Source organism: Haemaphysalis longicornis, unplaced genomic scaffold, assembly GCF_048455015.1.
Source record: "Haemaphysalis longicornis isolate Haplotype H1 unplaced genomic scaffold, Haemaphysalis longicornis Haplotype H1 scaffold_7, whole genome shotgun sequence".
Taxonomy (NCBI): Eukaryota; Metazoa; Arthropoda; class Arachnida; order Ixodida; family Ixodidae; genus Haemaphysalis; species Haemaphysalis longicornis.
Window position 1 is genome coordinate 59,143,985 of NW_027526422.1, and position 16,731 is coordinate 59,160,715.

The window sequence follows — 16,731 nt, forward strand, 5'->3', positions numbered from 1 at the left end:
TACAGTCCAGCTAATCCTCTATGCTTTCCTTGGTTTTCTATAAACCGCTGGCTTGATCTCCTGAATTTATTCCCCCCTTTCCCTTCCCCCCTCGGACCCCTTTTTAGCCAGCGTGACTTACTTTTAAATAAATTATTTTACGACAGCAACAAGCTTAACTAATTATATCTTAAGTATTCAGAATGTAGCTATACGGTGTGATGGTGTGTACCCCTGGTTAATTAATAACATTTGCTTCATTCGTGGCAGAATCCACAATTGAACGTTCTATTCGTGTAGTCGTTCGAGCTACGCGAAGTCAAAAGAGTAGAGCGGAAGGAAAAGGCACGCGGCTCACTCGTCAAAAATTTGAAGAAGACGAAAGAGAGCACGGCCAGCACGACGACGAGGAATAGGAACAGTGACGCCAGCACGATCCGGGCTTGCCTGCAGAAGAACAAAAAAATGGCCGCGTATCTCCAAAAACGGTTTTGCACGTTGTTGCGAATGTCCCGGTGTACTTTTCTTGCCCACCTTTATTTTGCACGTATAATGTAGCGCCTGGTGATGAGACTTATGATTACCGCCTATGCAAAGAGTATAAACAATACCTGAAAAAAAATACCGGGTTTTTGGGCCAGATTGGAAACCTAAAAGAACAGTCCACCCCATATAGCACGTGACATTTGGAGAGATTGGAAGTTGACTCATGTAGGACAACACACGGACTACAAATGTTAGAAATTGTTCTTCATGCATTGCTTCAGGAAAAGATCGAACCCGGGAAGATTACTTTCAGGAAACTTCGCGCGTATTTTAGCAACTAAAAAAGGAAACAGAGAAACCGCCTCACTAACACTGTCTTTTTGCTACGATATGTATGCACCTCTAGCTGTATAACTTTTATCTATATAACTCTCGTCAGAGTGAAACTGTCTTTCTGAACGAAAAATTTGTGTACCTAGCTCTGTTACCTGCATAATTTGTTGTGAACTGTTTGTTATGATGTTATGTATATGTGTGTGATGATGCTTCGACACATGTGGCTTGTATTCCCGAGTTTTGTAATGCCATACTGTTAAATATGAATGTGTTGCTTCACTTTATGTCAGCCCATTTTTCATTCGAGTGCGTTTTATATTGTTTATACTTTTTATGTACTATTTTATGACTTCATTGACCCCTGCCTCAAGTCGCCAATGCGGGGGACTGCGGCCTTATCAAGCTGCCTTTATGACAGCTTTTTACGAGGGCCTCCAGCGTCATATATGTGTTATGTGATGCAAATAAAGGCTTAATAATAATAATAATATTATCCCAGATGGCGCCGAGCACGGAAGCATGTTCCCTCTTCTCGCAGTGCTTCTGCGGAAACGAAAGTTTCCTCGTTGCGCTGACTGTCGGAAACGTGTTCATGTGAAGTGTGTTACCTGGCCCGATGAAGTATGGGGAGCGGCAGTTTACCTGCAATAAGTGTGAGTGTGCCGCCGCTTCGCCTAGGCCTACCTGCGACATCGTCTTGACAGACGGAGCGGAAACAGAAAAAATGGTCCCGGAAAAAATGGTCCCAGCGACCATTTAGGAAAAAATGGTTCCATGGCCCAGTGAACGTGTTTCTCTTCAAGTTAGTCGGATGTGAACTTTTTGCGGTTTTATTTTGTCCCTTTGCGTTTTAGCTAAAGGGTTGATAAAGAGATGAAATGCTTTAATATTCCCATAAGGGGCCGAAATTAACGCCTTTGGAGGCTAAAATCTAACAAAGAAAATTGGGCAGACAGACATACGGACGGACGGATGGTTTGACGAATGGATGGATGGATGGATGGATGGATGGATGGATGGATGGATGGATGGATGGATGGATGGATGGATGGATGGATGGATGGATGGATGGATGGATGGATGGATGGATGGATGGATGGATGGGCTGAGCATGGATTAAAAATTTTAGTGGAAGTAATTGGATTAAAACCGCACAAACATCTGCGTGGCCTGGAACCGTCCATACACGCTTTAGCAAAATTTAAGAGAGATAGAAGCTGCATCTGTCTTTAAAAAGGCCCATTCTTCCATCACGACGATATTCTAGACTCAGTAAGAAAAAGCTGCCGACAACAGTATTTGCAAGTTTATTTTAGCGTCACAGCGCTGCCGGCATGAAACACTTCATATTTTCTGAATTTTGGGAGCAACAGAATGTTTGTAAAGGTGCTGTCTTGCGATAGTGGGAGTGTGCCTTTTATTTAAAGAAAATTACTTGCAAAATACATCGTAAACATCGGCTGATTTCCTTAGCTGATGTGCATGCGCCAAAAAAGAGCGAATCTATATTAGAAAGTGCTGTAATAAATAAAAGGGCCTGCGAAAGGATTTAATTAGATGGCTACGTAATAAATGTTTCCTGAACAAGTTATAAACAGAAATATTAAAATGCTCAATTTATTCAAATAACTGGCGCCAATAAAAATGGCATCAATGTAAATGTGCAAGCACTGCAGTAGATTATTGGGCTCCATAACCCAAGTTACGCGGAAATATTGAATGACTGTTTAAAACAAATAAGCACCAGATAATTCGTTTCCCGGAAATCTTGCGCACCGAAACTTGCATGCGCCCAAATGTCCGTACACCGAACTGTCCGCGCACCGAACGTCCCAGACCCGAGCTGAGAGGAATCGAGGAAGGGGGGGGGGGGGGGGGGGGGGAGAACGTTTACCGCCATCGCACTTTGAACCCTCATGTAAATTTTCGCAGCTAACGTAAGAAGGAATAACGCCCCAGTGCTACTTCGGGAAAGCGGCAGACCCAATCTCCTTTTTGAGAAAATAGTCCAACCTTACTTTACTCTAATTACAAAAATTATACTCACTGAAAAGAAAATGAGGCGCCATAATATCACCCCGGGAGAATGCGTCGGGGAAACTGGCATCGTGGCAAATGGCACGCGGGGATACTGCACGCGGGGCAAATTAGCGTTACTAAATAAGCTACGCTTAAGAGTACCGCCACTTCGTGCACCCGGAAGCGTCTCGGGGCCATTTTGTTTCTGGCTTGCAGTGTTGCCATGTCTCCCAACGAAACCGCCACCGGTTGTGACGGGCAAGGTGGGACCGGCCACTCTGCAGTGTCCGTGCAGCAGAGAGCGAGAGAGAGAGAGAGAGGAGGGAAGAGGCACATAGAAACAAAATGGCTGCGCACATAAGTAAACAAATATCACGCGGTGCCGACCAACCAATGAAAAACCTGGCGGCACATAACAATGAGATAAAAGAGTGCCGATACTCTAAAAACCTTTATTTAGTGACGCTAGGGCAAAGGAGGCCCGGGGCCTGTCGTCGCGGCATATTTCCCAGCTGTCGGCATATTTTTCCAGCGCGGCTATCGCACCGTTAGTATGCAAACGACTGAAAACCAAGTATGAATCCTGCGCCTCCTTTTACGTTACAGTTGACGACGAAACTTTTTGGAAGCTGCAGGACCTGGGCCTATGGCCGACAAACTGCCTCTTTAAACCCTTTCGGAGAATTCTGCGTGATCGTTATCTGCACGCATCTGAGACAGAAAATGAACAGGTCACTTACGAATAGTTCTCTTAGCGTTTTGTATCAAAATGTTCGTGGTTTAAGGACTAAAACATATGAGTTTTTTACAATGTATCTTCTTGAATTTTCTCTTTGGTTGTTCTTACGGAGACCTGGTTCTTACCCAGTATCTCGCCAAAGTTTATTTTACGTCTTCTACAACGTGTTCCGCAGTGAGTGTAACACACCTGGGCTTAAACGCACGGGAGGGGGAGCTTTGATAGCCGTCAATAACTCATTCAGATGCGTGAGGCGCGCAGACCTGGAGACAGAAGATGAGTCTGTCTGATTTGAGTTGTATTGCATCGGTGGCGAACGCGTCCTGCTTGGAGCATTTTACTTAGCTCCTAACATTGCTGCGGGTTCTTGTCAAAATTGTTTAACATATAGTATTTCTCATTACAATACCTACGTTGTTCAAAAGGCCTCAGCCTTACTGGACTTCATTTCATTTACTTGTCTTGAACAGTGCAAGCACGTTGTGAACTCTGCTGGGAGCTTACATGACCTTTGCTTTTCAAACATCGAGAAGTTCAGTGTAAACACAAGCCCTACTGGTTTGGTTACCCCGGGCAATTACCACATTTATTTATAGTACTACCTATTCAAAGTGATATGCAAAAGGCCAAACCACGTGTTTTCGAATTCCCCAACTATTATTTTGCTGCAGATGACTACATCAGTTTTTACCAGTACTTTTAGAATTTTGATTGGTCGGCGATCCTCATGTCACATGACCCAAATTATCAGGCCAATGAATTAACCTAAATACTTCAAGAAGGTGGGCGCAGAAGCTTCGAAGTACCCTTTCTGGTTCTCAAGTGAAATCCGGTCAGCACTAAAAGGCAAAGAGTGTGCCCACAGAAAGCTCATAAGAGTGGGGAGACAAAATTGAGGTTAAAGTTTAAAGAATACCGCTCAATCTGTAAAAAACAGTATGATCGTGATCGGGTTGCATACATTACGTCCATAGAAAGCAATCTTAAAAGGAGCCCCAAAGACTTAAGGACATATGTCCGCAGTAGATCATCCCAGCATAAAACTGAATGCATTAATCTTTTTTACTCTGAAGGAGTAATCATCGACAACGTCCCTGCCGCATTCGCTGAGCAGTTTAAAACGGTGTATAGAGATACCTGCGAAGGTTCCGTCAGCTCCCATCCCCAATTGTCGCACCGAGCACGGCATTTGTAATGGAGGAGAGAGTGATGAAAAGCCTCCGAGACGCGAAGCCCTCGCTAGCGTGTCGTCCAGATGGCATTCCCATGGCTCTACTCAAGGCTTTCACTCCTATCCCCGCTCCAGTGCTTGTATGAGTGTTTAATAACTGTATCGGTACTGGCACGTTTCCTGACTGCTGAAAAATTGCTAAAGATGTACCTGTACACAAATGCGGGTCAAAACATATGTAAAAAATTATGGACCAATTTCCCTTCTATGCAGTGCATCAAAAATTTTTGAATCTATCATTAATTCCGTCGTTACATCCAGAGTAAGAAATAAAATTATTCCAAATGAACATGTTTTTATGCGGGGTCGCCTTCGACAACTACAATCTTAATTGCTTTTATGGAACTCGTGTCAAAGGCAGTCGAAGACCGAGGTCCACTTGACGTGGTTTACTGTGACTTTAGCAAGGCGTTCAATGTGGTTTCCACTCCATTGTTGTGTAAAAACTTTCCCACCTTGACATTCCTGATCCGTTGCTTGATGTGCTTCGTGACTACCTTACCAATCGTCACTGCTACGTTCACTGTAGTGGGCAAGCACTCCGGCACGTACTCGGCCACCAGCGGTGTGCCTCAAGGCTCCGTCCTTGGACCTCTTTTGTTTTCACTCTTTGTCAATGATGTTTCGACAGTACTTCAGTACTCATTTTTCTTGCTATACGCAGATGATATTAGAATATTCAGTGGTTGGCAACATCTCAGACTGTGCACAACTGCAATGTGATATCGCCGCGTTTTCTGACAGGTGCAACAAAAATAAGTTGATACTTAACAGTGCAGAAGCCAAATTGGTGTCGATACCCGTAAAACAGGTGCCATCAATTCCACCTATCGTATATGTGAAGAAGATCTGAATCGGGTGTGTCTAATAAGAGTCTAGGGAGTTTTGGTTGACTCTAATTTAACAGTTACAGCCCATAGTAATGAGATTACCCGTCGTGCTTGGCGAACAATAGGTGCAACTTGTCGTGTCTCCAGAGAATTCAACTATCCAGACAGATTTCTTAAGCTCTATACTTCTATGTGTCGCCCTGTATTGGAATACGCACCCGTGGTCTGGAATGCAACGTGTTGGTCCAACGCGGCGGGCATTGAGCGAGTGCAAACTAAATTTTCCTCAATACTAAAACATAGGTACGCTACGGCGAAGGGTAAAGATAATTTTGGTGTTGCCGCCAGCTTGCTTGTAATGAACCCATTACACAGCCGGAGGGCCAAGGCTCACCTACTATTCTTGTACAAACTGGTCCACAGCCTGATTGACTGTTCAGAGTTGTTTGGTTCCATCAATTTAAGAACCCCGACAGGCAACACCATAGTGCCTAGACCGTTTCATGTCTCCGCATGTGCCAATAGTCCCATGGGACGCATTCAGCATCTGTACAATATGCTCGTAGAAAGGTTGAACGTATTTCATCGTCCCTTTCCAGCTTTTTGTAAGAAACTGCGTAGCTTGAGAAATCAGAAGTAGCTTGCTTGCCCTAGTATGTAACTTCCATTCACACACTTTATGCTGGCAGGGTTAGTTTTATCTAGATGTGCTAATTGTGTCGATGATTCGCTTGCGTATGCAAGTTTTATGCCTTCATTGTGGCGTGATTTTAAATGCGAAGCATCTCATGCTCGGGGCTGGGTCCCTCCCTCCCTTGTCCACCGTCCGCACTCTACTGCGCATGCTCGACTCGTCTCGTGCCGGCCCAGGAAGACACCGGCAACACTGTCGCTGAAGGAGCCCTGTCCGCGCTCCATTGCGCATGCTCGGCTCGTCTCGTGCCGGCCCAGAAAGACACCAGCAGCACTGTCGCTCCAGGAGCCTTCTCATGGTCGGGGCTATGCCCCTCCCTTGTTGTTGCGCCGTCCACACCCCCACTGCGCATGCGCGTCTCTCCTCCATTTTCCTCTCCTCCAGCTGTATAAAAGCAGGTGCGCGCGCTGCGCGGCGTTCAGTCTGCTCCGAGACACCGCCTGCGCCGGTTCTGCTCCGGTGTGGAACCTACTCGGAACCCCCACGATGCTTCGCATCCTCCTCATGGTTTCCCACGGGAAGATGGCGTAACTTTTTAGCAAAAATATTTTTACAATTTACATGGTTCAGTGTACAGTGGTTTAAATCGTGCCTTGTTGTCTTGAATTGTAGTCTCCAGAGTAGTCTGCCGTGCCTTGTTGCTATGCAGTGTTTGCAATGCCTTGTTTGCATATGTGTGTGGGTCAGGTGTGTGTGTGTCGGTGTGTGTGTATTTCAAAGTGTCTCATTCTCGTTCAGGCTAACCAATGCAATTTTCTATATTTCTCGGAGATATGCACTTTTCTTTTCTGTCCGCGCCAGCACATAGCTCTTGGACACACTAATAAACAATTGATTGATCCATTTATTCATCATTATTATTATTTCTGCGATTTGTTGGTCTGACCATTTATGTCTATAGTCCTTGCATTGTTTCTTTTGATATTTTTCTGTCAAAATTTTGCTATTTTTGTTATGTAGTCTCGACAAGATGGGGCATCGCGAAAGCATCGCTCGTTGCTTTTCGGTAATTCTTTATATCAGTGTAAATTTTCAAAAACCCAAACTATCGTTTGTATGTATTCTCTGTCTCGATCATGTGCATTGTGTATTTTTATGTACACTTCTTTTTTCTCAAGTGCCTCGAACATTTCGCTGGTCGAGTGCAAATGTCCTCGAAATCTTCTGCCCTCGAGCCGCGTAAAACCCTCTCCTTTCTACCCCTCTCATTCCTCACACTGTTCATGTCCTCTCCCTCTTCTCTGATGCTTAACGGAATAGAGGTTCGTTCAAATAAGGAAAACCCAAGCCCGTGTTTATTTTCGAATAAAAGAACGCTGCTTGGGTCAGCTAAATGTACTACGTTCGGCTTCAAATAAACTTATGTTTTCGTTCGCTGAACAACATCGACAGTTTTATTAGTTTGAAAAGTTTTGGTGCATATATGTTTCTTGCACAGGCATTCTATCAATTCTTGAACGTCCGGCTAAATCGAGTGACAGACAGACAGAGAAAGAGAGACCAAAATTTTGGCGTTTAGGTAGCCCTTCAAAAAATTATCGTCTTTGAAACGAGGTTATGAGAGGAACCGGGTGACAAAGGTAGCAAACCGCGACGGCTCATGTTGTGAAGGTAGAAGGGGTGGGGGGCGAAATTCTCGTAACCCTATCGAAAATGGACGCTTCGGTATAGAAGCGTGATTAAACAAATTTTCTTCAAGTTGCAGTCTCGGACCCACCCCAGAAGTAGTCCGGCATTCGTTTTTCACCTATATTTCTGTGGCGTGGGAAATCCTCGGACTACCCACGGGCTATATTTGTGCTGAGTCGGAGACTATAAATCGAATAGCGGCAGTAAGTAATCCAGTCGAATTGCCTCTGCCCTAGGACTTCGCATTCATCTGGAGATGCTTCAGGAGGAGGCTGATCCATACACACATGCCGCGCTGGATACCATTCTGGGTGGGGGCGAACTATTTTAAGCGAAGCTTACAGGCTATATGGTTACATACATATTCCATATCTGCAAAGAACACGATATTCCATATCTGCAAAGAACAAGTCACATGTCTTCGAAGCGCCAGGCGTTGAAAAACGAACGTCGTAATCTTTGGGCTATTAGTCACGCAGCATTCGAATCAATGATTTGAACGTCGAGCTTATACACCTCTTTACTTTGGTATGTATTTCGAGTAGATTAGTTAATAACAGGCACCATTTTCAAAATGTAGATGTTTTAGACAGTTTGAGTATATTGCTTTACAAAAGGCGCCATCTTTCTTTGTTTTCTGAAGACAATGCGCCTCTGCAGTAGCCTGTTCTAGTACGCGTACAGCATAAATTGTAGACTTTTCTTGCATTATGAGGTGTAACGGATGCCGCAGACAAAGATGGCTGATCGAGTCCGTCAGTGTACGCCATAGTTAGTTGGGAACGAAGCACTAAATTAAGAACAAAAGGAAAACATGGCTTTCAAATTAAACGGTACCGAATTTAATTGTGGAATGAAAACACCCTCTTCTAAGTGGAGCTGTAAAGCATCTATCGACCATCCGTCTGTGTCTGCAAAAAGCAACCCTGGTGTTGCTCGTACCACCTGCACGCCGTGGTCTGCGTCATACGCAAATGGCTAGGACGTGTTTATGTCGCTGTAAAGTAAGAAAATACTGTTTTTCCCGTGATTTTCTTCTCAGCTGTTCCGTTTACAATCCTTTTTTTTTCTGGAATGTTTGATACTTACATATCCACATCAGCTAAAAAAAGACAGGAGTAGATAGCACACATGCGTTATTACATCAGTTACACGGCACTCACGCAACAACATTCGAGTGCTCTATGTGGCTTAACTTCGTAGCAAACACGCGATGTCCTGACCCCCGACCAAGCTGTTCTCGCACACCCTGTAGTCTAAAATCTTTGAACTAGCTCTTAGGACGTCTCCATAAATTTTCTGTAAGCAATTATGTGAGTACGTAAGCACCCTTTATAGTGTAGGGATTGCAGTAGCATGAGTGTCGAATTGCTGAATGTGTACTCTCATTGTTACCATCAACATCATCTTTCATTCATGCTTCCTTTCATCTTCCTTTCTTCTTTACCATGCTCAAATTATTCATGCGGACCTCACTGCATGTCCCTCCAAGCGTTTCTTATTTAAATGCTACGACGCGTTTACTAGGTCCAACTTTAGCCAACCAGAGTCACCGAGCTGTCGGGGTGTATGGTATACGTGACCTAGCAATCCGTAGGTGGTTGCTTGAGATCTTTCCCCAGACCTAAATTGACCCAATTTTCTTTGCAATCGAGTCACTTACTTAACCTTGCTTACAGGAGCTTCCCCGAGAAATTTTGCTTGAATATGAACATTGCTTTATATGTTTTTCATTATTTGAGCGGGAGACCATTTTGTATGCTGTCTGTGGGCCGGGGATTTTCTATCTGCCAAGTTAACTAATGCGTTTGCCTTAAAGAAAAGTGTATAGCGGTCTCTGACTAAACGATGGTCCACCAAAACTGACCCTCGTTTGATCGAAGAAGCAAAACAATCTAATGGGAATGACAATCTTTTTCTGATCAGGGATTTGCCATGACACTGATTCCTCCTAAAGGTGAAGAGTGGATTGGTGAGAGTTGCCTGACTTTTTTTCGGCCTACATGCCACAGTCTTGTAGGAGTACGACCACCGGAGCTTCCTACAGTACCATCTAAAGAGTAATCTGGCGCCGAAATCGTGTGCCATCACGGCAATCATACGTGGTGTGTGAATCAGATTGAGAGCTAGTGGTTTCTTGTTCTGAAATCTTACTTCTCCACGCTGAACTGTTTCTTAGTTCAGTCTTCGGGCTGCGCCCGCTTTGCATAAGCTGTGGTACACTAGCGAAATGCAGTAGCGACAGGGCGAGAGGCTAATTCCGACGAACGTACCAGTCGCAGCTTCGCCGTAAGCAGACCCTTAGTGAGCTAGCTCAAGAGGTGTTATATCACCGCGCTTTTTCCAGCTCTACACAACCGAGGCAATAAAACCAAAGACTCAGCGAAAAAATACGCTTTCATTTTTTTGTCTTGCTTAACTGAATACCTCAACAAGCGGGCAATTGGTATATATAAATACGAAAGGATTAGCTGCTCGGCAAAAAAAAAAAAAACAGGATGAAATTAAGTTGCATACCTCTTCCTCTTTGTAAGTCAAGAGTTGGCATGCGGACTGTTGTATACATAGTCGTATCCCGGGCTGAAAATGAAGGTACAGTTGCAAGCTTTATATTGAAACCTGCTTACACATTACACATTTGGGTTACACTTTGCAGGTTACGGATCTGGGTTACACATCATCTAGGAAGACCATACTGCAAGGCTCCGCGTTTAAAACAAGAGAACAATCCTCGCTTTAGAGAACGCCAGCGTGCGAAGCAAAGTTTGCAGAACAGCGGAAAGAACCAATGTTTCTATGTTGAGATGAGAGAAAATGACACAAGTGGAAGCAGTTACACTCAACGGGAAAGCTGTCAAGTGCGGAGCAGGGATTCGTTAGGGGGGCTGCGGCGCCGTTCTGGGCTCATTAATATTACCCCTCACGCATTTCCCTGCGTCTTCTCATTCTTCTCTTAAAGATTTGGACAGAGGCGTGTACAATGCGATTCAATCGTCCTGCCTTCGTAGTAGTGCTCGCGCGCCTTCTCCTTGGACAGCTCGCATCCTTTAATTTATCTTTCCTTGCTTGCTCTCCCTGAAACAGCACGAGCGCGAGTTCTGTTCGTTTTATGCTTGCTTTCATCTCGCACATGGTGGAGTCTTTCCGCGGCATTTTGAATACGTCGCATCTAGGACCGAAGCACCTTAGGGGCGCTGGCTGTAGGCGTCTCATGTAATCGCGGTACTAAAACACTGGGACACTCGTTTTCCAAGGCCTCCAGCTAGAACGTTTCATCTCCATGGGAAAAAAACGCGCACTAAAATAACACACCGGGCAATTTGTTTTTCAACCCGTCGCGCTAGAACGCACAGTGCTTTTAACACGCGAAACGTTTTACAGCAGAGCTGTATTCCTACGCCCCCAACGGTTCCATTTTCGTGTGCAAAACCGCCAAGGAGCCAAGGCCTAAGACGCTGAGCGCAAAGCCTCGAAAACACCTATACACTTCATCATACCTTCGAAACCGCATCATACATCGAAACCGAATAGTCGAAACCGCGTCATCGAAACAACATCATACACAAATACACTGGATGCTTCGCCCCTTTCCAGGTTTCACGTTAGTGGATATAGCCGTTTTTTTCTTCCGCGGCCACTTTTTTTGTGCTTACTATAGCAAAAACCAACGCAACGAGTATTCCTGTCTAAATGAACACGGGTACTTCCGCTAAGTACATAGATTTTGCCTCAAATATACCTGCAGCTTTCTTTGCGCCCAATAATGGCCAGCGGTTCCAACAGTTTCGAATGGTTCTGCCAATATAAACATCTTGTTTAAGTATCCTCTTAGCCTATGGCCGGAAAATGCCGAATCGAGGGACAAGCGGGTATCTTCGGAAGAGTCTGATTGGGTGCATGACTTCGTGTGACTGTGGTGGCTAGATAGCGTTACCATGGCAGAGCTACAACGAAACTCCGGGCTCCTGAAGTGCTCCGCACTTAGAACAGTGGCGCAATTGAATCACGTGGGGTTGGTAGTCTCGTGGCGGGCCCCTTCGGCCAGCTTCCCCGCACGGACGCGCGGCTGTAGCCATCACGTCCGCTCTGCCAGGGGAAAGATGTGGTTTAAGCCAGAATCGGTTTTAAAGAACATGGTATTTCGCGGACTTAAACTCGAAAATATTGGTCTGTCTGTTTGTATATCCGTCTGTATGCGTGTCTGTCTGTCCCTCGATTGAGCCATTCACCTAAAAGTTGATTGTTGAACAAGAAATTTGTATAACCAAAACTTTTGGAAATTGCCAAATCTGGAGACGCACTTCACAATTATGGAGCGAAATGAGAACAGTAGGCATGTTTGAGGGATAACATCAATGCAGAACTACAACTGACCGTGTTCTTTTAATTGAACATAAATGTGTATAGGATAGTTGTTATTGCAAACAAAAATACGCGTTGAAAAAAATATTCTAACTAAAAATTCAGCGAATGCAGTCTAATCGAAGACATTTCCCATCTGTTTTGTGATCAGCGAGCTTAATAGTGCCCGAACGTGCGGCGACCTGCTGCCCGGCAATCCACTGGAGTGTCGAACTATCTCCATCTCCTAGTGCTTTTAACAGTGAAGCTGCACAGGTCGAGCCTTTCGTCTGTCTGCTGAAGGTCGTGCGTGACGCATGGGGTTGCAGCATGTTCCCAGACCCGCTGGCGGCTTCGCAGAAAGGGGTTACCAGACCAGCCCATAGAGGGCGCAGTGGTCTCGCTGGTGTGGGAAGGGAGTAAGTCTCTTGTCGCTGACGTTTAGCTTCTGATTCCTTTGCCCGAACTGTAAAATTTGCGCCGCGACGGCACTGCCGTTCTCAGGCGAGCGCCCGTTGACGTTCCAGCTAACACAAGAGAACCCCAGCTCGGCTTCTACAGTCGATTCCAGACTAGGCGGAACCGGGTTTAGTTTTTTATGCATCACTATCACGCTACCGTTTCAGCCTACGAATGTATACGCAGTATCTTTGATTTCACGCCCAATATACGCTGCCCGCTTTATTTGACCCTGTCGCGTCCTGCCTCCTTTACCGCCTTGAACAACGAACCTGCCGCGCTTAGTGCACACACGGCATATTTGCTCTGCGCGGATGACCGCATAGCAGGACTAACGAATGGGAATAACCGCTTCGCAACTCCACGCCACATTTAAGCGACCACCTAAAAGAGCATAGGCCCCGCCAGCTCACCTTTGTGAAGCATTCGCTTTCAATCGTACAACGGGTGCGTTTTGAGGCTGCTGGGGCTATGTAGCGAGTTCCGTTTAGGGTTGTTGAATGCAACAAAAATTTTCGCATAAGTGCCCGCTTCCATGTTAGAAAGCATTAGGGTCGGAAGCGATACCAGCCACCACTGTAAGCTAAACAGACAGACTTAAGAGAGGTGGCAGGACTGCTGCCTGTTTAGTGCCCGAACAACATCACAAGCTATACGACTAGCCCAGCAACAAGTTCTTCAGACACATCGACACCTGCCATCAGTAGCCGTCAGTGTTCGGAATAGGGTTATGCAGCGAGGTTGATAATGTAAATTTCAGCCACATTCCCAGAAACTATCGCTGATAGAAAAAAATTGCCGCCGTACCGCACTGCGAAGCGGATGTCCAGCGAAGCTTTTGTAATTAGCCGAGTATTGGTTTGAGCGAGTTGGTACATAGCGAAGTATCGAAGCTGTGTATCGAAGTATCGAAGACAGAAACACTGAAGCCGACACATAGATCGTTCTGTCTGTCGTCTTCAGTGTTTCTGTCCCTCGTCTTGGGCTGCGCTGCGATACTTCGTTTTGAAATTAGCCAGTACACATGCTGATGCGGGAGGGTATGAAATGTTCCCCGTCGTCTCGGGAAAAAGGGGGGGGGGGGTTATGTTACATCGTCTCGCCTTCTCTATGGCACAACTTGGCACAAGCTCTCGCCCTCCTTTTCGCGAGCAGCTGCAGACCTAGCCTTTACCAAGAACACATAGGGGGCCACGTGCTCACGGGTGCCTTATCAGAAAAGGTGCGGTGCTTGCATTGTGTGTTTTTAAAGGAATACTGAACTCTAAGCTGTATGCCTGATTGCAAAGAAACATTGCCCTGGGATTCTCTGGCAGCAAATGTTGGGTTCTGTATAGACCCCGAGCAAGCGCTCGGCGTATTGGTCAAGAACTGATCCTGCCTGATATTTTTGTTTACGACACGAAATTTTCCGACCAACGAAAGGCTAACAGCTTCACTCTAAAATATATGTAAGCGCATATGTTCAGGGAATATCCGCAGAAAGAAAAAAAATGGCTCACGATTAGAATACTTTCTAATGCGAAATTTGAACGCAGCGGGAACTGTAGTCCTCGGCGGAGGTGCATAGCTTCTGCGTCTCACGTTACCGCTTCATCGGTGAACGCATGACGGCGCGCGCTTCTCTGGCGGTATTTCGCAGCGCGACGCCGCCGCAGAGCATGCCTCGGCCTCGGCATACAGCCCTCTATCTCGCACTCTCGCCATACTTCAATCCTCCGATTTCCTGCTCGCTCTATCGCACCTATCTCCACTGTTGTCTTTGCTCGCTCGGTTGCAATGAGGCGGACAGCGACGCGAAACCACAGGAGCGGGCGCTTAGGCGGGACTCACCTGATTACATTCCTGTGGGGATAACCAATTCATGCCCATGCGCTTAAAAACATCGTGTACCAATACGAAATGTTTTGCGTAGCATGTAAATGTTCATAACGGCCTAATTTGCTTCGTTTAGAAATATACGACATCTTCGCTGAGATCAAAAGTAAACAAGAAACGCATTTTAGTTTGTTCAATTTTCGCTATACGGCACTAGTTGTCTAGCAAGCAGGACTACTATTTTCTATTTCAGTAAAGAGGTGCTGCAGCTCTAAAATATCCAAACGAGGCCGCTGTGAACGTTGATATGTATTTGTAAAACGTTTCGTATTGTTGCACGATGGTTTTTAATACCGTGGGCCATGAAGTAGTGATTCTCATAGGAATGCTAAATCAGCGCAAATACCCAGAAACTTTCTAGTCGAATGTACGTCGCGCGGAATCGTACTGTGAACGCCTACTAACACGGCAAAGATACTTCGGAAAACGCGCTGGAATTGGGCCATCCTCATCAGCTGGAGGCAGTTACACCTGATGCCTCTGTGTTCCTCGGAATACCGTACTCGCATACTTCAAACCTGATAGAGAGGACGAGGCACGCTAAACCTTTCATAGCATCTAAGCGGAACCGCTACCCGAAATAAGCGAAAATGTCCAATAGCTTTTGAGTGTTTCGTCGTGAGAGTCGTTTTATGTATTTAAACGCTACAGTCGAAGGCTACTCCTCTGTGGTGTTCCCAATGTGATGCACGCATCCTCGCCTTTTGGTGCCTAAGCGTTGACCGCGACTTCGGGGACGAGAGCGACAACCCTACAAAAGCCTAGACTCTTGAGATTATCGGCGACTTCCTCAAGGATATGTAAGATAAACGGAACGACTAAAGAAAACAAGTGAATCGTGAACAAGCCGAGATAAAAGTAGACTCACGAGAGCCGGGCCTCGATCGTGAATGACTGCGAGACGATCGTGAGGACTCCGACCGAGTCCTTCTGGAGCTTCCACCTGTTGAAAGAAACCGAAGTACCAATGACATATCATGGAGAGCGAGAAAGAGAGAGAAAAAGGGCGAGAGAGAGAAAGAGAGGAAAGAGAGAGAGAGACATAGATAGAGACATGGAGAGAGATGGATGAATGGACATGACAGACAGGGGTCGATAAGCAGATGACGACAGCTTTTAGCGCGATATCGCGGCAGCCAAGATTAACAATATTTCTTTCGTGCTCTGCAACGTATTCCGCGAAAGTAACCTGCTTACAGCCGGGAGATTTGTCTTGTGCTTTTTTCTGGCTATCTCTTTATTTTTAACCTGTTTACTGTCTCGAGATTTGTCTTGTGCTTTTTTGTGGCTATCTCTTTATCTATAGGAGAAATTACAAAAAGCAATACATAGTACGACATGAGGTTCGCACAAACTTATACATTCCACGGAAATAACAGCGTATTTCATTAACATCGGGGCTGTCATTTCACCTTACCATGCCGCTTGTGCCGGTGTCGGCTGTGCTCGCGCCGTTTCCGTTCCCCCGACCCGTCTGTATGAACAAGAAAAGAAAAAGTGAGATTTATGGGAAAAATTGGAGGATGTATCGCGATGTTTTTACGCATGCGCAAATTATAGCTAGTTGTGTTTTTCTGCATGACACGCAACAGGAACTTAGCCGTAGCCTGCAGCATGCGCCCCGTCGAGGCGCCGACACAGTGCCTTGTTGGTCACGAGACTGGCGTCGCAGGCGTTAAATGCACCATTCCGCATCTTGGGCCGGCTCGCCTGCTCGCATGCCATTGTTTTACAGATCGCTTTACGAACCCGGAGGTTCAACTTCACCAGTTAGATACGAGTATTTAGCCACTAAATACAAATATATTGACAAAAATATTTACCCATTTTTAATACGAAAACGGAAATTTACCAATTTCTCAACCATGTTTCAGAAACCAGCATGACTTCTCAAACACGACGACATTGTAGAAAAAGGTGACATGTAACCACTTAGTTCAGTTGGAGTGCCCACTCGTCAATGTGCCACCACATGACACGCCATGCCCAACGTGATGATGGGATCATAATTCAGCTCCCTATCACACTAGATGACACGATATCACTGCCCTTTGTGAGCGGAGTGATCGCGATTCCGCTCCGTCAGAGGCCGCTACGTTGTACTCTTTGC

General features: G+C 45.7%; 1 protein-coding gene across 1 annotated transcript in view; it reads right to left on the minus strand.

Annotated features, from left to right (window-relative positions):
* Positions 1 to 15,550, minus strand: part of LOC144146302 (uncharacterized) — a 57,515-nt gene extending 41,965 nt beyond the window's left edge. The window contains exons 1-2 of the mRNA XM_077678264.1: positions 15,490 to 15,550; positions 10,461 to 10,523 (exon numbers count right to left, since the gene is read on the minus strand). Coding sequence (XP_077534390.1) covers positions 10,461 to 10,509 — 49 coding nt within the window. The 5' untranslated portion in view covers positions 10,510 to 10,523; positions 15,490 to 15,550. The remainder of the gene's footprint in view (positions 1 to 10,460; positions 10,524 to 15,489) is intronic.
* Between the last annotated feature and the right edge of the window lie 1,181 nt (positions 15,551 to 16,731).